Below are 21602 nucleotides of genomic sequence, written 5' to 3' on the forward strand. Positions count from 1 at the left end.
GTCCAGCTCTCTGCTGTGGCCTGGGATAGCAGTGGAAGATGGCCCAAGTCCTTGGGCCCCTGCACCTGCATGGGAAACCAGGAAGAAGCTCCTGGCTTCGGATCAGCGCAGCTCCGGCCGTTGCAGCCATTTGGGGAGTGAACCAACGGAAGGAAGACCTTTGTCTCTGTCTCTCTCACTGTCTGTGAAACTACCTGTCAAATAAATTTTAAAAAAATGTTATTGAACCAAAGTAAACTTTTAATTCCATTTTCTGTGAACTTAAAAAAAAAAGATTGCCACTTTACCTTTCAAATGAAAGACCTTCCATCCATTGGTTCACTCCCAAGATGGCCCCAATAGCCAGAACTGAGCCAATCCAAAGCCAGGAGCTTATTCCAGGTCTCCCACGTGGGTGCAGGGGCCCAGGGACCTGGGCCATCTCCACTGCTTAACCCATAGCAGAGAGCTGGATCAGAAGTGTAGCATCCGGGACTTGAACTGGTGCCCATATGGGATGCCGGCACTGCAGGCGGTGGCTTTACCTGCCACACCACAGTGCTGGCCCCTAGTTGTTTTGCGGAGACGTCTAAACTTGGAAGTCTCGGCCTACAGACGATAGAATAGCAGGGCTGTATTGTTTGAATGTGAGAGACCAGTGAGCTTGCTCCAGGTTAGCTCCTCAGGGAAGCAAACATTTGGACAGAGATGAGAAATCGGGCTGGCGTTGTGGTGCAGTGGAGTTGAGCCGTGGCTTGCCACGCTGGCGTCCCGTATTGGAGTGCTGGTGCAAGTCCCATGTGCTCTACATCTTCACCTTTTTTAAAGATTTATTTGAAAGGGGGAGTTACAGAGATCTTCCATTGATTGGTTCATTTCCCAAAAGGCTACAGTGGCTGGACAGGGCCAGGTCAAAGCCAGGAGCCTGGAGCTCCATCTAGGTTTCCTACGTGGGTGCAGAGAAACACCCACACGTACCTGGGCCGCCCTGTACTACTTCCCTATGCACAGGAGCAGGGAGCTGGATCCGAAGTCGAGTAGCCAGGCCTTGAACCAGCACTCCTCTGGGGTGGTGGCATTGCAGGTGGTGGCTGAGCCTGCTGTACCCAGACCCAAGCCCCTGCTCTGCTTCTGATCCAGCTCCCTGGGAAGCAGCAGATGATGGCTCGAGTTCTTGGGGCCCCTGCCACCCACGTGGGCGACCGGGATGAAGTTCCAGATTCCTGGCTTCAGCCTGTTCCAGCCCCAGGTGTGCAACCGTTTGGAAAGTGAACCAGGGGTTGGAAGACCTGTCACTCTGCCTTTCAAGTAAATAAACAATGTTTAAAAATTAAAACTTACCTTCAGAAACTAGATAGTCCGTGTCTTCCCCGCGGAGGGATGTCCCGCTAACGTGTGCTCCTTTCTTGCGTCAGATTCTGTTCATCTCGTTCCTGTGGGGGGCCTACTTCTCCTTGCTGACCTCTTTCTCTCCCTCCTACGTCTGGTTTGTCTTCCTGCGGACCATGGTGGGCTGTGGCGTGTCGGGCCACGCGCAAGGGTAAGCACCTCCCTGGGGACCCCGCAGGCCCTCACGCTGTGGGTCCAGTGGACCGAGGGTATCAGTGGGTTGCAAGTCCGCACACTTGTGCTCCGTGCTTCTGAGCGCTTTGTGTGTGCCTGGTGGCCGCTTATACGAGGAACAATTTGTTCATCAGAGTGATGCTTTGTGGTGAACTAACAGGATGCTAAACTGAGCATGTGCCAGCTTTTATTTCCTTGAAGCTAATCATTTTTCAAATGAGCCTGTTAGGTTAGACTAAATATTAACACAGAGTACCATAGTGGGTAACAAGAACGTCAACCCAAACATGACTTATCTCATGAGAATCAGTTGGAGGGGTTGACTTGGCGTAAGCACCTGTGCCATCTAGGGATACCCATGCAAGATGTCCTTGCCCCGTGACCTGACACGGTGCCCACAGGATGCCAGCAGGATGACGGGCTGAGACAGCGAGCTTGGGGCCTGGCTGTGCCGGTGTGGAAGTGGTTATGCTAAACGGCCCCCAGGGCTTCCCTGAGATGAACACTAAGAGGGCCTCGAGCTATTATTTCCTGGTGCCGTGGAGCAGGTTATCCTGAGATGTGGAAGCACCTCATTACTGCCTGAACATGTTAGGGAAGGCATGGTTCTTCCCGGGGGCACGAGTTAAGCATCGCTCTGAGCTTGGGGCCCTAAAGGAAGAGTAGCTCAGTAGAATTTTTAACAGCCCTCAGGGAGCATCTAGAAAGATGCTAAAAGCCCCCAGACCCGGCTGATGACAGCGAAAGAGAGACAAGTAGACGGGTGATGGGATAGGACGGCGTCGTTGCTCGAGCGCAAGATTAGCATGTTGACTGTCCTCGTTGACTGGGAACACGATTTCTTTTCTCTCGGGTGTATTGCAATTTCCCTCGTATGTTTTAAGAAAGGAAACCAGGCGTGGGAAAACATTCTGCCAGCGCTTCTCTTGGCAAAAGAAATAAAGCTAGTATCTCTTGAGTGGTAGAAGGTTTAAATTAGCAATGTGAGTAAAAATGTAAACAGAGGAGCAGTTGTGACTTTCTCTCTTGCTCTTATGTGGATGTAGCTGGAACAGTTCTGATGTGCAGGAAGCTTTGTTTCTGAATTCCTCATGCCCGTGACCAGATAAATAATAGCTTTTTTTTAAAGTTACTTGGTTTTACTAGAATTGTGTTTTTTCTCCCTTCCTGTTCAGGCTGATCATAAAGACTGAATTTTTGCCCACAAAATATCGAGGCTTCATGCTGCCTCTGTCTCAGGTAAGGACAACGGGGCCTCTCCGAGTGCTTTGCCCGCTGCAGGAGGTGGTGAGTATGGTTCTTCTTCTGGCTTGGTAACGCTGGTCAGCACGCTGCCTGCTGGCGGCCGAGCTCGGGGAGGTGTGACAGGTACGGCTCCCAGGTTTTCTAACACGGGGACTCCGTCAGCCCACAGCAGTCACACTTCCTCCACACCAGGAGAGGTTCCAGTGGCTGCTTCCACTGGGATCACAGTGGCCCCCGGGGGTGTCTGGGCTGAACGAGGGAAGCGGCTCGCACTCTCGGAATGTCCTGCTGCCCTTCCGAGAATATTGGGGTGTATTGTCCATCAGTGGCCCTGTCTGGGGAGCACACCATAACTGCCTCCTTTGGCCGAGCCCATCATCCAGGTGAGCTCGTTGGGGTGCTCCCAGACCTTCCCGGAGCCCTCCCAGGCGCTGAGAGGGGTCTTACGTCGGCAGGTCCGCCCACCCAGGTGTGTCTTGTGGCTGTTGATGCTGTCTTTACCTAAAAGCTCAAACCTTTTAGAGGGTCCAGGGAGAGTGCCCCTTTCCGATGAAGCCTTAGGCATTTGGCAGTAGGAGAATACTTCTGAATTTGTTGTTTCAATCTAGAATTTAAGCAACAACCACAGAAACAATGAGAAGTCTCTAACACACTCTGAATGTGAACTTCACGTTTCCCCCAGCTGTCTTACTCGACCTCGAAGATGAGTGAACAAGTTTAGGCTTCGTCTTTGGGCTTTGCACTTGGCATTACTTGATGAACATCGTCCTGTGGAAGCCGTCTGTGGGCATTCTCTCTGCTGCCTGGCCCTGCACCTAGGCGTGCTTTCTGCTTCCATCTTCTCTCCCTGGCTTGTCTTACCTTCCAGGTGTCCTTGGTCTAATCTACTTGTCCTAATCTATTCCAGCGGTTTTAGTTACCTACTTACCTATGACCCCAAACTCCTCATGACAAAGAGCACCTTTTTGGCTTCAGAACACGTGTCCAGTTACCTGATAGTCAAGTGCACCGAGCTCAGAACTGAGCTTCCCATCTTTGCTGGAAACCTCGTTTCCTGTCCCCACCATCGGGGAATGGCAAACGCTGTCCCCCCAGTCATCAGAACCATCCTGACCCCTCCCTTTCCCCGTCCCAATCAATCACCAAGCCCTGTCAGTTCATCTATCGAGGGACCTTTGATTGAAGGTCACAGTTCCCTCCAAAACGTACCAAACCCAGGAGGGTATGTGTGTGGGTGTGTGTGTGTCCATTTCACTGCTACAAGCCTGTTGAGAGCCCCGTCACCTGTTACCTCTCTACTGAGAAGGCCTTGTGTCACACACCACCACAGCCTTCTGTCTCTATAGCCATACTCACTGAAATAATCTCATTTTTTTGGTAATAGATTCTTTAGTGATGAAATATTCTTCTACTAGGGCTGTTGTGGAGGCACACCTGTGCCACTAGCATCCAAAACTAGTGCTGGTTCGAGTCCTGGCTGTTCCCCTTCTGATCCAGCTCCTGCTAATACACCTGGGAGAGCAGTGAAGATGGCCTAAGTGCTTGGGCCCTGCACCCATGTGGGAGTCTTGGAGTTCAAGGCCCCTGGCTTGGGCCTGGCCCAGCGCTGGCTGTTGCAGCCTTTGGGGAGTGAGCCAGTGGGTGGAAGATCTGTCTCTCCCTCTTGTTGCATAATTCTGCCTTTCAATAAATAAATCTTTAAAAAGGGAGAAGAAAGAAAGAGTCATCCCTTAGTCCTCTCCTACCCCAAAGGGTTTTTTCCTGTGTACCTTCTCCATCACTGAGGTAGAACGGAGTTCCTGTCTACTCTCCATCACCAGGTGGGAAAATCATGTCCAAGCTAATGCTTGGCGTTGTGCAAATTCCCAGCCAGTGGACCTGGCCATAGTGGGCTACCTGTTACTCGTTGATGAAGTATAAAAACCAAAATGTGGAGCAATGTTCATAATGTATCATTTGCATAGGAGGAAATTGGATTGGCATTGGGGAACAGAGGGTTAAGCCACCCCCTGCAATGCTGATATCCCATATCAGAGCACCTGTTCAAGTCCTGGCTGCTGCACTTCCGATCTAGCTCCCTCCCAACACAGCAGGGAAAACAGTGAAAATGGCCCACGGATCTGGGCCCCTGCCACCCACATGGGAGACCAGGATAGAGTTCTAGGCTCCCGGTTTCAGCCTGGCCCAAACCCAGCCATTGTCGCCATTTGAGAGTGAGCTAGTGGATGGAAAATCGCTTTCTCTGTCTCTGTCACTTTGTCCTTCAAATACAATCAGTCTTAGAACAAAATACATCATATATCATATATATTTAGAATAGCTTTGGAAGGTATAAGGGGTCTTTAATAAGCTCACGGAGGGGCTGGCATTGTGGCATGGCAGGTAAAGCCTCTGTATATGATGCTGGTTTCCTGTATGGGTGTCAGTTCGAGTCCTGGCTGCTCCACTTCTGCTCCAGCTCCCTGCTAATGTGTCTGAGAAATCAGTGGAGGATGCCCTAGACTTGGGCCCTGCACCCCCGTGGGAGATGGGAAGAAGGCCCCGGCTTTGGGGTAGCCCAGCACTGGCTGTCGTGGTCACATGGGGAGGGAACCAGCTGCTGAAAGCACTTTCCCCTCATCCCTCTCCCTCCAGGTCTGATTTCAGGGTCAATCTTTGAAAGAAAAATGCATGAAAAAATGTATATTATAAAAAACATGGATTTCAAATTTTTGGTACCAAAAATAAGTTTATCTTTAAAATTTTTTAGAATTTGAAAGAGGGACACATGCACACGTGTGTGCACATACACACAGAGGGAGAGAGCCTCCCTTTGCCGATTCACTCTCCAGTGCATAGAGTAGCCAGGGCTGGACCGGGCGGCGGCCGGAAGCCCCAGGTTCCATCCGGGCCTCCCACTTCAGTGACAGGGTCTGGTTCTTAAGCTGCCTCCCGGGATGCACACTAGCAGGAAGCTGGAATGGGAAGCAAAGCTGAGACTGGAACTGACACTCCAGTATGGCGTGTGGGCATCCTCAGTGGTGTCGTATCCACTATACCAAGTGTCCGTCTCTAAACCCTTAAATCTGTTTTACGTGAAGCTTTGGAAGTACTCTTGTATGGCAGAAACAGGCCATACTGGTTCCTTTTTAAAAAATATTTATTTGAAAGTCAGAGTTAGGGAGAGACAGAGATCTTCCATCCGCTGCTTCCCTCCCCAGATAACTGTAATGGCCAGAGCTGGGCCAGGCTAAAGCCCAGTGCTTCATCTGGGTCTCCCCTGTCAGTGCTAGGGCCTAAGCACTTGGGCCAACCTTACGCTGCTTTCCGACGTGCACTAATATGGAGCTGGATCGAAAGTGGAGCAGCCAGGACTTGAATCCGTGCCCATCTGGGATGCCAGTGTTGCAGGCAATGGCTTAACCTGCTACGCCCTAACACCGGCCCTGGTAATGGCTCCTTCTGAGATGGCAGAGAATGGGAGTACTTTCACCGTGGCCTCTGCGTGGCCACGGGACAGTCCCGTGGGTGTGCTGAGGATTCAAGAGTATCTCGGGTGTTTTGGACTCCAGGAGACCACTGACCCTGTACCTGGCGGAGGCGCCGACACTGAGCCTTGGGGAGGTGTGGTAGTTCAAGGTGGCGCTGGGAGTAGAACTTGTTCTTCGGAGATGTCCCGGTGTCGCCCTTTAACGAAGGCAAAATGCTGCGCGAGGCGGGCTCTCAGCGTCCGTGTCTGTCCCCAGGTCTTCTGGCTCGCAGGCTCCCTGCTCATCATCGGCCTGGCCTCCGTGCTCATCCCCACGCTCGGGTGGCGCTGGCTCATCCGCGTCGCCTCCATCCCTGGCATCATCCTCATCATGGCCTTCAAGGTGAGGAAGCTCTTGGGGCCCATCGGTCCTCCCTCCAGCTGCTGGCCCCTGGGCCCCAGCTGTATAAGGGAGCATCAGAAACGTCAAGAAATTAGAAGGTACGCTTATTCTGGAGTCAAAGCCTTGCTTTGAAACCCACGTGCAGTGTTTTTCATAATACGCATTTCCATGAACTTTGTGACGACCTCTCATGTCGTTTGTGTGCCCTGTCTTTGCTTTCCTGGGAGTTGATTTGACAGCTCGGCCCCGTGGGCTGACGGGGTGCCAGGTCCCTGCAGACCTGCTGGCTTGTGCTCCAGTGCGCTCAGTGAGTTGCCCGACTGCCGGGTATCATCCTTAGCTTCTAGAAGAATTCTGCTCGTTGTTCCAAGACAGGACTGGCACTCAGGGGGACTGGGCTCTGCTTGCTTTGTCGTCACCTGCTCCCTGGAATGGAAGAATTTCCGAGTTCAGAAGCGTCCTTCGTGTCTGTTGGCCCGCAGGCACTTCCTGCGGCAGCAGGTCTGTTCTGGAACGCTGAGGTTCAGGCGTGGGACCGCTTCATAGATTGCGTGGTGTGTCTCTTCTGCAGGCAGCCCTGGCTGTTAGGAAGTCGTCTTGGTGTTGAGTGGGATTTCCTGTTAAGTGTGCCTGTGGGCTTCACTCCTCCTCTCTAGAAAACCAGAGATCCAGGCTCTCACTTCACATGTTGAGGAGTTGGTGACCCCCCAAGACGTGACTTGTCTAATTCAAGCGGCAGCATTACCTGCAGCCTCGCCCGTGACAGCCGGTCCGGAGCCCAGTCACTCCTTCCTGCAAGCTGCATCGGAATGAAATTCAGGCGTTCAGTCTTCATCCTTTGGTTTTAGCCCAGCGTCCCTTCTCCCTCGATTTCCCTCCAAGGAGCAGTGTGAGTTCTGAGTGCACCCCAGGACAGGCCAGCCCACTGTGCCTGGGGAGCATGCCTGTCTCACAGGCTGGGGCCAGGAGTGAGAGAATGTGGGATGCGTTCTTGATGTAGCGCCTGAACGTGGTGCTCGCTGTTAGCTGGTGGGCAGTGCTGGCACCGTCTTGGCATTTGTTTGAGACGTCACACTGAGTGTGAACCAGACTCAGTACCAGGTTCCAAGGCCAGGCTACCGAGATGCCAGGGCAGTTTTGCCTTGTAGGTGTTGTTAGCCCATTAACGTGACACAGATGGAAGTGCGAAAGGTGACAGTGCCGGGGCCAGTGTTGTGCTGCCGGCCGAGCCTACATCCCATATCAGGATTTTGGGATTGAGTCCTGCTTTCACCTCCTACCCGGCCTCCCCACGATGTGCAACCTGGGCTCAAGCACTTGGGTCCCTGCCACCCCCATGGGAGACCTGGGGGGGGGGGGGCTCTAGACTTTGGGAAGTGAAGCAGCAATGAAAGATGCCCCCTCCTCTCTTGTTCCACCTTTCGAGTAAAAAAATACATAAATAAAACCAATAAAGCAAAGTACCACCTGGACTAGGATGAGTGCTGTGGCAACCAAAGCTCTGGGTGTTGGGAGGTGAGAGTGATTGACTTCAGTGGAGTGCACTACTGGACCTGGACCTTGTAGGTTGTAACAGACAGCCTTTGCGTGGCCCGAGAGGGTGAAAGGGCATTTTCTGGGCCAACTGTGAAGGTGGGAAAATGCAGAAGGCAGGCCAACCAGAATAGCGGGAGCGAGGGGTCCTGCTGAGAGACAGCTTGGAAGGGCAGGCTTTGGAGTCCAGAAGACTCGAGGTGTGTAAGAAGGGACCATGGAGGGGTGGGTCGAGGGAGTGGTTTAAGAAGGGGACTTCTCACTGTTCTAAGAACTTGGCAGAGGCTGTGCAGAGGGAAAAGGCTGGGAGAGCAGTGAGAAGTGTCTGGATCACCCTGTGGGGACATGAACCGCCCACTGGCCACGGGAGAACCAAGGAAGAGCCGATAGCCTTGATCGAATCAGTCCAAACTGATTCTCAAGCTTCCGGGGTTGACCAAGGTGATGTCCAGGTATTTTGAACAACCAGTGCTGGAGGCCCTGCCAACAGGACCAGTTCCTCCAACCTGGGGGTGCTGGAGCCCCTGCTGTTGACACCCTTGAGGGGTTGCCTGGTGGGGAGGCCCCAGGGTTCCAGACGAGGCGCTGGGGTAGCTGAGCACTGGGCAAGCAGCCGTGTAGTAACTGGGTGTGAGAAGCTCATTGCATTAAGGTTGACCCTACAGTACAAGATCGGTGTCAGCCCACTGCCATCCCTGAGGGACTGTGGGGAGGAAATTGTGACCTTTTTGGTTCCAAAGGAACAACTTTTTGTTAAAGTTTCCTTTTGAGAGAGGACGCACATGTAAACAAGCGTCCATGCTCTGGTTCACTCCCCAAAATGCCTGCTGAAGCCAGGAGCCCGAAACTCCAGCCAGGTCTCCTGCGTTGGTGTCAGCGACTCGACCACTTGAGCCATTACCTGCCACTTGCTAGGGTGCTTTAGCAGGACGCCGGATGGGGAGTGGAGCAGCCAGGACACAAACCAGCCCCTCTAAAATGGGACGTGGATGTCCGGTGTGACCCACTGCGCCGCGACGGCTGCACCGAGACTGAATTCAGGGGCCGGCGCTGGGGCGCAACTGGTGAAGGCACCTGCATATGGATGCCGGTTCGAGTCCTGGCTGTTCCACTTCCAATCCCGCTTCCTGCTAATGTGCCTGGGAAAGTAATGGAGGACTTGGGCCCCTGCAGCCACGTGGGAGACCCAGAAGAAGCTCCTGGCTTCGGATTGGCTCAGTTCTGGCCATTGCAGCCACTTGGGGAGTGAACCAGCAGATGGAAGCCCTCTCTGTCTCTGTCTCCCCTCTCTCTGTAACTCTCAAATAAATAGAATAAATCTTTTAAAAAAGCTCAACTTTGGATTCAATGGAATGTCTGCTGTCTTGTATGCCTTTGAGCTGGCTACATTTGTTTGGGGAAAGAAGGACCAGTAGTATATGGACAACACCAGCCACACCCCTGGGGGTACAGCAGTTGCAAACCTGACATTCTTTGTGATCTATGTCCAGTTTATTCCTGAGTCTGCGCGCTTCAATGTCTCCACTGGGAACACCCAAGCTGCCCTGGCCACTCTGGAGCGCATCGCCCGCATGAACCGCTCCGTCATGCCCGAGGGGAAGCTGGTGGAGCCTGTCCTGGTGAGTTCACACTCCTGAGGTCTCTGGCCACCAGGGAGCACAGGGGAGTCCCCGAGTTGTGGGGGAGGGGGACCTGTTGTAGCCCTGCCCCCAGAGCCAGGGCTCCACTCCAATTGCTCACATGGGAACAGCAACACTCACCTTGCAGAGCTGACCACGTGATGTGGCGGCATTGTTCATACGTGCAACGTTGTCTTAGAGCTGCATTCTCTTGTGCTGGCTTTGTCGTGTGATTTCAAGTTTATGACCGCATTGATAAGTTCCCTGAATTTCATCACATCTCTGAAACAGTTTACCTAAGGTAGGAGTTAGCTTCCTTGAAGATTTGGCACAATGTGCCTGTGAAAGAGTTTGGAGGTTGTTAGAGGCTGGTGCGTAGAAATTTTCTTAAGAGTTTTTTTTCAATTGTGATAAAAAATATAAAATGTACTGTATTAACCATTTTTTAAAAAATGTATTTGAAAGGCAGAGTGGGAGGGAGAGAGACAGAGGGGGAGGGAGGGAGAGAGATCCTCTATCTTCTGGATCACTGCCCAAATGGCTGCACCAGCCAGGGCTGGGCCAGGCTGTGGCTGGGAGTCAGGAACTCCACTCGGGTCTCCCAGATGAGTGGCCGGGACCAAGCAATTGGACCATCTTCCACTGCCTGCCCAGGTGCACTAGGGATTTGAATCCAAAATGGATCAGCCAGGACTCCGAAGGGCCACTGGTGTCTCTGGCAGCGGTGTAACCTGTGCCGTGACGCTGGCCCCACCATCTTTGCATCCAACGGGTGTGTGGTACTGGGGACACTCAGATTTCCCGGAGCTCTTTACTCGACACATCTCGAGCTGTACCCACGGGAAGGTCAATTCTCTGTCCCTCCCAGCCCAGCTACCACCATTCTATGTCTTGTCTCGGAAATGAACTACTCGAGGTTCATCAAGTAAGTGGCGTCCTATACAGCATCTGTCTGCGAGTGGCTTGTTGACCTAGCGTGAGGTCCTCGGGGCAGCTGTGTTGCAGTGTGTCTCAGGATTGTCGTCCTTTTTAATGATGAAGAGGATTCTCTGTCAGTGGACACGTGGGTTACTTCCACGTTGTTGCTGTTGTGGACAATGCTGCCATGAACACGATGGTTCAAGTACCCCTTCAAGACCTTGTTTCCAATTGTCGGAGTGATTTATTGGATGTGGAATTCCAGCTCATCTGATAATTCTTTAATTTTTTGAGAAATCACCAAGCTGTTTTCAATGGTGGCTCTGCCATTCTGCATTCTCACCAGTAGTACAGAAGTATTCCAGTGTCCCCACATTCTGGCCAGAGTTGTTTTTAAAATGGGATTCAATTTACTTGAAAGTAATTATCTACTTTTATATTTTCACTTGAATCAATTTTGGTTTCATATAGATAACAACTGATTCATTTAGATTTTCGGATTCATTGATATAAGTTTCTCCCAGTGTTAAATTATGAGTTTTAAAATATCTGGGTGAAAGGCCAGCGCCACGGCTCACTAGGCTAATCCTCTACCTTGTGGCACCGGCACACCGGGTTCTAGTCCTGGTCGGGGCACCGGATTCTGTCCAGGTTGCCCCTCTTCCAGGCCAGCCCTCTGCTGTGGCCCGGGAGTGCAGTGGAGGATGGCTCAAGTACTTAGGCCCTGCACCCCATGGGAGACCAGAATAAGTACCTGGCTCCTGCCTTCGGATCAACGCGGTGCGCTGGCCACGGTGGCCATTGGAGGGTGAACCAACAGCAAAGGAAGACCTTTCTCTCTGTCTCTCTCTCTCACTGTCCACTCTGCCTGTCAAAAATATATATATATATCTGGGTGAGTATATGCCCTTTCATTTTTAATAGTATTTTGTGCTTTTCTTTTTTCTAGGACCAGCTTAATAGAACTTTGTTTCATTAGACTTCAAAGTACAATTTTTTGTAGACTTTCTTTATTGATTTTTGGGGTTTCACTGATTACTACTTTTTAAATTAATTTTTAAAGGAATACAAATTTCATGCAGTTTATAAATACAACTTTAGGGACATAGTTATTCTTCCCACCATACCAAGTCTCCCGCCTACCCTGCTAGTCCTCTTCCTTTTCCTCTTCCTCTCCTATTCCTAGTATTATTTCTTTCTCCAAAGAAAACTTTAATTCAAATTTCATTAGTGCATTAGGAATATAGTTATTCTTCCCACTATCCTTCTCCTCCCTCTCCCCTTCCCAGTCCCACTCTCCATTAAGATTCCTTATCAATTAACTTTGTACACAGAAGACAAAATCTGTACTAAGTAAAGATTTTAACAATTTTCACATCCACAGACATACACACACAAACTGAGAAAAAGTTTTACAGTTAATTTTCATAATACAACTCATTGAGGACAGAGATCCTGCATGGGAAGTTAGTGCACAAGGACTCCTGTTGTTATTTTAACAGTTAACGCTCTTATGTATGATGTCAGTGACCACCCGGGGCTCTTAACATGAGCTGCCTAGGCTATGGAAGCCTTTTGAGTCCACAAATTCTTGTCAGTATTTAGACAGTGCCATAAGCAAAGTGAAAGTTCTCTCCTCCCTTCAGAGAAAGGTACATCCTTCTTTGGCCACTGCTTTCCACTGTAGTCTCACTTCATGTAGGACATTTTTTTTTGGCCACAGTATCCTGGCTTTCCATGCTTGAAATGCTCTTGTGGGCTCTTCAGTCAGACCAGAATGCCTTAAGGGCTGATTCTGAGGTCAGAGTGCTGTTTAAAGCGATTGTCATTCTATGAGTCTGCTGTGTGGACTGCTTCCCATGTTGGAACATTCTCTCTTTTTTTTTTAATTCTATCTATTATTACCAGGCACTTGATCCTATTTATATAATCCCTTTAACGCTTAATCCTATCTGTATGTTCACTTTGACACTATGATAACTTTAACACTTAAGATGGCATTTTTACCACTCACCTTAATGGGATTTGGGGCCCCATGGAAAGTTTTTAAACTGTACCCTTAGAAATAAGTCCGTAGGATTATATGCAGAACTAAACAGCTTTACAGCTACAAACTTCCTCCTCTCTCTCTTATTTCCACCCTTATTTTTACTGAGATCCATCCTCAATTGACTTTATACACATATGATTAACTCTGAGTTAAGTAAAGAGTTAAATATTATTAAAAAAAAAAAAAACCTGTTCCTCAACAGTCAAGACAAGGCTGTTCAAAGACATTGCTTCTCAAAGTGTCAGTTTCTACAGATCTTGTTTTAATGCTTTATTAGTTCTCACAGGTCAAGGGAAACATATGGAATTTGGTCCTTTGGGACTGGCCTATTTCACTAAGTATGATGTTTTCCAGATTTATCCATTTTGTTGCAAATGACTGGATTTCATTTTTTGACTGCTGCATAGTATTCCATAGTGTACATATCCCATAATTTCTTTATAGAGTCTGCAGTTGATGGGCATTTAGGTTGATTCCATGTCTTAACTAGTATGAATTAAGCTTCAATAAACATGGGGGTGAAGAGAACTCATTTATTTACTGATTTCATTTCGCTTGGGTAAATTTCCAGGAGTGGGATGGCTGGGGAATATGGTGGGTCTATTTTCAGAATTCTGAGATATGTCCATACTGTCTTCCATTTTTTCATGTGTCTGGCCATTTGGATTTCCACTTTTGAAAAATGCCTGTTATTAATCCTTTATCAGTTACATAGTTTGTAAATAATTCCTCCCATTTTGCCGGTTGCCTCTTCACTTTCCTGAGTGTTTCTTTTGCAGTACAGAAGCTTCTCAATTTGATGCAATCCCTGTTGTTAATTTTGGCTTTGGCTGCCTGTGCCTCTGGGGTCTTTTCCAAGAAGTCTTCACCTGTGACCATGTCTTGCAGGGTTTCTCCAATGTTCTCTAATAATTTGATGGTTTCTGGTCATAGATTCAGATCTTTAATCCACGTTGAGTGGATTTTTGTGTCAGGTGTAAGGTAGGGGTCTTGCTTCATTCTTCTGCACGTGGAGATCCAGTTTTCCCAACACCATTTGTTGAAGAGACTGTCCTTGCTCCAGGGATTGGTTTTAGCTCCTTAGTCAAATATAAGTTGGTGGCTGGCGTCGCGGCTCACTAGGCTAATCCTCCACCTTGCGGCGCTGGCACATTGGGTTCTAGTCCCAGTCGGGGTGCCAGATTCTGTCCAGGTTGCCCCTCTTCCAGGCCAGCTCTCTGCTGTGGCCCGGGAGTGCAGTGGAGGATGGCCCAAGTACTTGAGCCCTGCACCCCATGGGAGACCAGGAGAAGCAGCACCTGGCTCCTGCCATCAGATCAGTGTGGTGTGCCGGCCGCAGCATGCCAGCCGTGGCGGCCATTGGAGGGTGAACCAACAGCAAAGGAAGACCTTTCTCCCTGTCTCTCTCTCTCACTGTCCACTCTGCCTGTCTATATATATATATATGTTGGTTATAGATGTTTGGGCTGATTTCTGGTGTTTCTATTCAGTTTCATTGGTCTATCCATCTGTTTTTGTACCAGTACCAGGCTGTTTTGATTATAACTGCTTTGTAGTATATTTTGAAATCTGGTATTGTCATGCCTTTAGCTTTTTGTTTTTGTTGTATGAGATTGCTTTAGGTATTTGAGGTCTCCTGTGTTTCCATATGAATTTCAGAATCATTTTTTCTATATCTGAGAAGAATGTCTTTAGTATTTTGATTGTTATTACATTGAATGTGTAAATTGCTTTTGGAAGAATGGACATTTTGATGATAATGAGTCTTCCAATCCATGAACATGGAAGATTTTTCCTTTTTCTTTTTTTGCAACTTCTATTTCTTTCTTTAATGTTTATAATTCTCATCATAAAGATCTTTGACAACCTGGGTTAAATTTATTCCAAGATACTTGAATTTTTGGGTAGCTATTGTGATTGGGATTGATCTTAGAAATTCTTTCTCAGCCATGGCACGGTCTGGATATACAAAGGCCGTTGATTTTTGTATGTTGGTTTTATGTCCTGCTGCTTTACCAGACTTTTCTGTGAGTTCCAATAGTCTCAGTGGAGTTTTTTGGATCCCCTCTATATGGAATCATGTCATCTCCAGATAGGGATAGATTGGCTTCCTCCTTCCCAATCTGTGTCTCTTTGCTTTCTTTTTCTTGCATGATGGATCTGGCTAAACTTCCAGGAGTATATTGAATAGCAATGGTGAGAGTGGGCATCCCTGTCTGGTTCTAGATCTCAAAGGGATTGCATCCATCTTTTCCCCATTCAATAGGACCTGGCCATGGGTTTGTCATAAATTGCCTTGATTGTGTTGAGGAATGTTCCTTCTATACCCAATTTGCTTAAAGTTTTCATCATGAAAGGGTGTTTTTTTTTTTTTAATCAAATGCTTTATCTGCATCTATCGAGATAATCATATGTTTTTTTTCTTCAGTTTGTTAATGTAGTGTATCACATAGATTGACTTGCAAATGTTGAAATATTCTTGCATATCAGGGATAAATCCCACTTGGTCCTGGTGAATGATCGTTCTGATGTGTTGCTGGATTCAATTGGCTAGTGTTTTGTTGAGGATTTTTGTATCTATGTTCATTGGGGAAATTGGTCTATAGTACTCTTTCTCTATTGTATCTTTTCAGGCTTAGGAATTAAGGTGATGCTGGCTTCACAGAAAGAATTTGGGATGGCTCCCTCTCTTTCAATTGTTTTGAATAACTTGAAAGATTATAGCTAGTTCCTCTTTAAATGTCTGGTAGAATTCAGCAGTGATGCCACGCATCTGGTCCTGGGCTTTTCTTTTTTGGGAGGGTCTTTATTACTGATTCAATTTCTGTCTTGGTTATGGGTCTGTTTAGGCTTTCTATGTCCTCATGGCTCAATTTAGGTACATTGTATGTGTCCAGGAATCTGTCCATTTCTTCTAGGTTTCCCCATTTGTTGACATACAACTCTTTATAGTAGTTTCAGATGATTCTTTTTATTTCTGTGGTGCCTATTGTTACATTTCCTATTTCATCTAAAATTTTATTAATTTGGGTCTTCTCCTTTTTTTGTTTAGTTGGGCCAATGGTGTGTCAATTTTATTTATTTTTTTCAAAAAAAACCACTCTTCATTTTGCTGATCTTGTATTTTTGTATTGTTTCAATTGTTTATTCTCTAATTTTAATATTTGTTTTCTTTTACCAGTTTTGGTTTTGGTTTGTTGTTTTTCTAGGTCCTTGATGAGTTGATAGCTCATTTATTTGGTGCCTTTCCAATTTCTTGATGTAGGCACCTATTGCTATAAACTTTCCTCTTAACACTACTTTTGCTGTATCCCATAAGTTTTAATATGTCATATTGTTACCTTCATTTGTTTCCAGAAAGTTTTTTGATTTCTCTTTTGATTTCTTGAGTGACCCACTCAATGTCTCCATGTGTTTGCATACGCTCTAGGGATTCCTGAGTTGCTGATTTCCAGCTTCATTTCATTGTGATCTGAGAAGATGCATGGTATGATTTTGAATTTTTTGAATTTACTGAGACTTTCTTTATGGCCTAACATGTCGTCAATCCTAGAGAATATTCCATGCACTTGTGAGATGAGTTTGTATTTTGTGGCTATAGGATGAAAAGTTCTGTACATAGCTGTTAGGTCCATTTGGTCTATAGTGTTGACTAACTGCTGTTTCCTGGCTGATTTTCTGTGTGGTTAATCTGTCCATTGCTGAAAGCAGAGTATTGAAGTCCCCCAATACCATTGTATTTGAGTCAGTGTCTCCCTTTAAATCCATTAAAGCTTCTTTTAAATAGCCATGTGCCTGCTGGCACCATGGCTCAATAGGCTAATCCTCCACCTACAGCGCTGGCACCTCAGGTTCTCGTCCCGGTCGGGGCACCAGATTCTATTCCGGTTGCTCCTCTTCCAGTCCAGCTCTCTGCTGTGGCCCGGGAGTGCAGTGGAGGATGGCCCAAGTGCTTGGGCCCTGCACCCCATGGGAGACCAGGAGGAAGCACCTGGCTCCTGCCTTCGGATCAGCTGCAGTGTGCTGGCCGTAGCAGCCATTGAGGGGTGAACCAGCAGAAAAGGAAGACCTTTCTCTCTGTCTCTCTCTCTCTCACTGTCCACTCTGCCTGTCAAAAAAAAAAAAAAAAAAAAAGCCATGTGCCCTGTGATTAGGTGCTTATACATTTATAATAGTGACATCTTCCTGTTGAATCAATCCCTTAATCATTGCATAGTGCCCTTCTTTGTCTCTTTTTTAACAGTTTTTGTGTTAAAGTCTATTTTGTCTAATGTTGTGATAGCTACACCAGCTCTTTGTTGTTTTCTGTTGCTGTGGAGTATCTTTTCCATCCTTTCACTTTCAGTCTATGCATCTTTGTTGGTGAGATGTGTTTCTTGTTGGCAGCAAACAGATGGTTTTGTTTTTCAAACCATTCAATCAGTCTGTGTCTTTTAACTGGAGAATTGAGGCCATTTACATTCAAGGTGACTGTTGGTAAGTAACGACTTTGCCCTGCCATTTTCCATAAATATTCCTATTGTTTACTTTGGATTTCCTTTGGACTTGTACTGGGAGAGTGTCTGCCTTCATCTTTCATGGTGATGACCATGATTCTGTGTTTTCTTTTGTAAGGCTGATTGGGTGGTCTCAATTCTTTCAGTTGGTTTGTCATGGAAGGTCTTTATTTCACTGTCATCCATAAATGAGAGCTTTGCAGGGGATAGAATTGTCAGTTGACAGTTTTTTCTCTTCAGACTTGGACTATATCTCGTCATTCTCTCCTAGCCTGCAGGGTTTCTGATGAGAAGTCCACTGTGAGTCTAGTTGGAGATCCTCTGAAAGCAACCTGGTGTTTCTCTCATGTACATTTTAGAATCTTTTCTTTGTTTCACTCTGGTGAGTTTGATTACAATGTGTCATGGTGAAAATCTTTTGGTTATGTCTACTAGGAGTTGTGCTTCCTGTACTTGGATGTCCCTTTTCCAAATTATGGAAGTTTTCAGTTGTTAATTCACTAAAAAGGCCTTCTAATGCGCTCTCTTCCCACACCTCAGGAGCTTCTAAGACCCATGTGTTGGGTCGTTTGATAGTGTCCTATAGATCTCTGACAGTGTTTTCTAGTTTTCCAAATTCTTCTTGTTTTTGGTCTTATTATAAAAATTTTTGTGATTTGTCTCTAAGTTGGATATTTTTTCTGTTTCACTGATTCTGTTGTTAAGGCATTTCACTGCATTTTTTATTTGTTCTATGGGATTCTTCATTTCCAAGATTTCATTTTGATTTCTCTTTAAGATCTCAATTTCGTGGGAGAAATTTTCTTTCATGTCATGTACAGATTTCATTAGTTTGTGGATTTGCTTGTGATAACTAATGAGCAATCGTACAATCAACTTTTTGAATTCCTTTTCTGGCATTTCTTCAATCTCATCTTCACATTCTAGTATTGAAGTGTTGTGCCATTTGTCTTCCTTATTCTTGTTTCTTTAATCGCTGTGTTTATTATTTGGCATTTGTGGAAATACTCCTTGGTTTCCTTATTTTTCCCCTGTGATGGTTTTTATCTTTGGACTATGCCTCTGTGGCTTAGTGGAGTGTCTGCTTTCTCAGTGAGTACCTGGAGGCACGTGTTGTGCACTGTTCAGCACTCCAGGTGAAAGGAGTGCCCATGGTGACACCCAGGTCGGCTTGGTAAATCTCATGGTTTTTTTTTTTTTTTTTTTTTTTTTTTTATTCAGGGGAGGTTTGTTCAGCTCTGACATAGTCTCAGCTCACCTCCTCTCCTCCAAGGACACCAGCGTCTGGGCACCAGTACCAGTAGGCATAGTTTTGTCTGTTCTGCCACAAGAACCACACAAAGGATCTGTGCAGTCCTCAGTGGAAGCTCGGGTTCCCCAGCAGTGACCCTCACCAGGTCCCCAGGGAGCCCTGATGGTGTAGAACCTCCCACAGCACTGCCCAGTGTCCCAGCCACGCCTGAGACCTCCCACACAGCCTCCGTGTTTTCAGTCCTGGCACACGAGCCTCCCACAGCCACGAGCACCCAGCCCTGTCAGGTTTCCTCGCTGGACTTAGCAGTCTCGTGCAGCTGGTTGCTGAGCACACGGCAGGAGCTGGCACAGCTGTTACGCTCATCAAAAATGGCGCCCAGGCTCAATCAGCTTGTTACAGGAGCCGGTTGCAGGGTGGTCAGGGAGAGAAACAAGCCCTCCTTTTGTTTTTTTCTCTCCTAGCTTGCTGGGTACGCTGTCCCCCACAGGGCTCCAAGCCACATCCCCACAAGGCTCCTCCCACAGCCTCTTGCCAGTAGCTCTGGTCTCACCTCACTCTCCAGCGCTGGTGCTGAGGGTCTCAGCTGCCTGAGTCCTGAGTTGTGCATGCCCACGCCCTCCACACAGGTCCACTGTGTCCCTCTAATTTGCGTGGAGTTTTTTCTGCTGTTTTTCCCTAACTCTTCCCTGAGACTGCACTCTCTCCATGTTTTTAAAACTGTCTTCTCCTGGACTGGAGCCAATTCTGCCATCTTAATACAGAGCTATTTTGTTCCTATTTTACTCTAAGTGCTTGAGTTCAGTACTTGGATCATATATTTTCAGTCTTTGATTTGAATTTTAACTTTACTAGAGAAATATCTCCCTCCATCTGGTGTTTCACTCCTCAAAAGCCTGCAACATCGAGGGCTGGACCAGGTGAAGCCAGGACCAGAAACTCAGTCTGGGGCTCCCACGTGGGTGGCGGGGACCCTGCCACTTGAGTCATCACTTGCTGCCTCTCGGAGCGCACATCAGCAGGAGGCTACATTTGTAGTGGAGCCAGGACTCAAACCCAGGAGTCTGGGGAGGGGCTGAGGGCTTCTCCAGTGGGATCTTCACCATCGCTCCATCTTGGCTGCTGCGCCAAGCACCCATCCGCTAAGCTGCCTTTTCATTAGCACTGATGTCTTCCTCTCCTTCCCATTGGGTTAATGTGGCTTTATTCGTAGTATTTAGATTTGATTTATTTATTTGAGAGGCACAGTTACAGACAGTGAGAGGGAGAGACAGAGAGAAAGATCCTCCATCTGTTGATTCACTCCCCAGTTGGCCGCAACAGCTGGAGCTGTGCTGATCCAAAACCAGGAGCCAGGAGCTTCCTGCTGGTCTCCCACATGGGTGCAGGGGCCCAAGCACTTGGTCCACCTTCCCCTGCCTTCCAGCTGGATTGGAAGTGGAAGTGGAGCAGCCAGGACTAGAACTGGTGCCCACATGGATGCAGGTGCCACAGGCAGAGGATTAACCTACTGTGCCACCTATTCTTAGTATTTAAATGTTGGATCCGGGTTCAATTGGATATTTTTAAAAATGACGCTTTGTTTTTAAAAACTTAGCTTTGTTATATCCAGATGGCTAACTAGTTGTGCTGTAGGATTTTATTGAATTATCCATCTCTTGAGTGAGTATTTGAATGTATTTTTAACAATTTATTCTGTTCTAATGATTTATAGATTCAAATGTGTGTGTGTGTGTGTGTGTGTAAATAGTTACTATATGGTAGAACATTGTTGGGAAAAAGATAAGTCTCTGGTCCAATATGACACTGTTTTAATTATAATATGTTGATGTGGTTTTGTTGTTGTTGTTGTTTTTTGTTTTTTTGTTTTGTTTTGTTTTGTTTTGTTTTGTTTTGTTTTTTACCTCTGATAGGGTAAATTCCCTTGGTTAAATTTCTTTTTTGGAAGTTTCTAAGTTACTTTTCCTGGGCCTATTTTTAGAGAATAATTTTTGAGTCACTTTATCAAGATCTGCTCTCACCTTCCTCTCAAAAAAAAATCCCATGCGAGTTTCATTGGGGTTTTGTTGGCTTCATGGCTAGTGTAGAGAGACTCCCTATCATATTACATGCACCTGTCTTGCTACAAGGATATATCTCCATTATTCAAGTGTGTGTTTCTCAGTGGCATTTTACAGCTACTCATATGAATCCTGAGTATTTCTTATAAAATCTATTTTTGTCCACTTTATTTTTAAAAATTCTCTTACAAATGAAAGCTTGAAAGACTTTATCTGGTTCATATCTTTTTTTCTATGTTGTGTGGCTGATATTTATTTATTTATTTTTGCGCTTGTTCTCTGAAGTGTTGTTATAGCTCCTAATCCTCGTATCGACAGGATGTGCCAGCTTTCTGCTGGCCCAGTGCACCTGTTCTCACAGAATCTCTTGGGAACTTGTTGAAGAAGTTGTTTGGGGAATAGCAAGCAACATCTCTGACATGAAGATTGGGCACATCTGGGGGCTCGGCTGGCCCCCAAGTATTCAGTCCTGGTCTACGTCTGTGTTCCAGCTCTACATCTTTCTCTCTCCATAGGATGTGGTGGGACGTTAGAAAGGTCATAGAAAAATGGAATAAAAGCTTTTTTGGTGCAAAATTTTATAAAAATGCAGGTTTTTTCATAATACATGTTTTGAATGAATTTCTTGAAGACACCTGTAATAATTCATTTAATTCTACTTTCCAAACTTTTTGAAGTACCTTCATATTCAGGTTGGAGTTGAGAAGTGCATAAAGCCCGGGTTCATCTGGTGTGAAACAGAACTCCGTGTCTTCTTCCAGTCAGCTTTGTGAAGCTGCTTCCATCTTTTCTTCCTTCCTTCATATTTTCTTGTTAAAAACCATGGTTAGGGGCAGCATTGTGGTTAAGCCCCTGCTTCAGGGACTGGCATCCCATCTTGGAGTGCAGGTTCGAGTCCTGGCTGCTCCACTTCCTACAGCTCCCTGCTAATGCACCTGGGGAGGCAGAGGACGATGGAGACCCTGGTGGCCCAGCCCTAGCTGTTACAGCTATTTGGAAAATGAACCAGGAGATGGAAAAACCTCTCTCTTCTCAT

At 47.0% G+C, this 21602-nt stretch overlaps 1 protein-coding gene across 2 annotated transcripts in view; it reads left to right on the forward strand.

The window, feature by feature from the left end:
* SVOPL (SVOP like) overlaps positions 1 to 21602 on the forward strand; it is a 64557-nt gene that overhangs the window by 15764 nt on the left and 27191 nt on the right. For both annotated transcript variants that reach the window (XM_017339011.3, XM_070071447.1), the window contains exons 6-9: positions 1395 to 1519; positions 2718 to 2781; positions 6513 to 6638; positions 9662 to 9790. In XM_017339011.3, the coding sequence (XP_017194500.3) occupies positions 1395 to 1519; positions 2718 to 2781; positions 6513 to 6638; positions 9662 to 9790 (444 nt within the window). The remainder of the gene's footprint in view (positions 1 to 1394; positions 1520 to 2717; positions 2782 to 6512; positions 6639 to 9661; positions 9791 to 21602) is intronic.

This window comes from Oryctolagus cuniculus, chromosome 3, assembly GCF_964237555.1.
Source record: "Oryctolagus cuniculus chromosome 3, mOryCun1.1, whole genome shotgun sequence".
Classification (NCBI taxonomy): Eukaryota; Metazoa; Chordata; class Mammalia; order Lagomorpha; family Leporidae; genus Oryctolagus; species Oryctolagus cuniculus.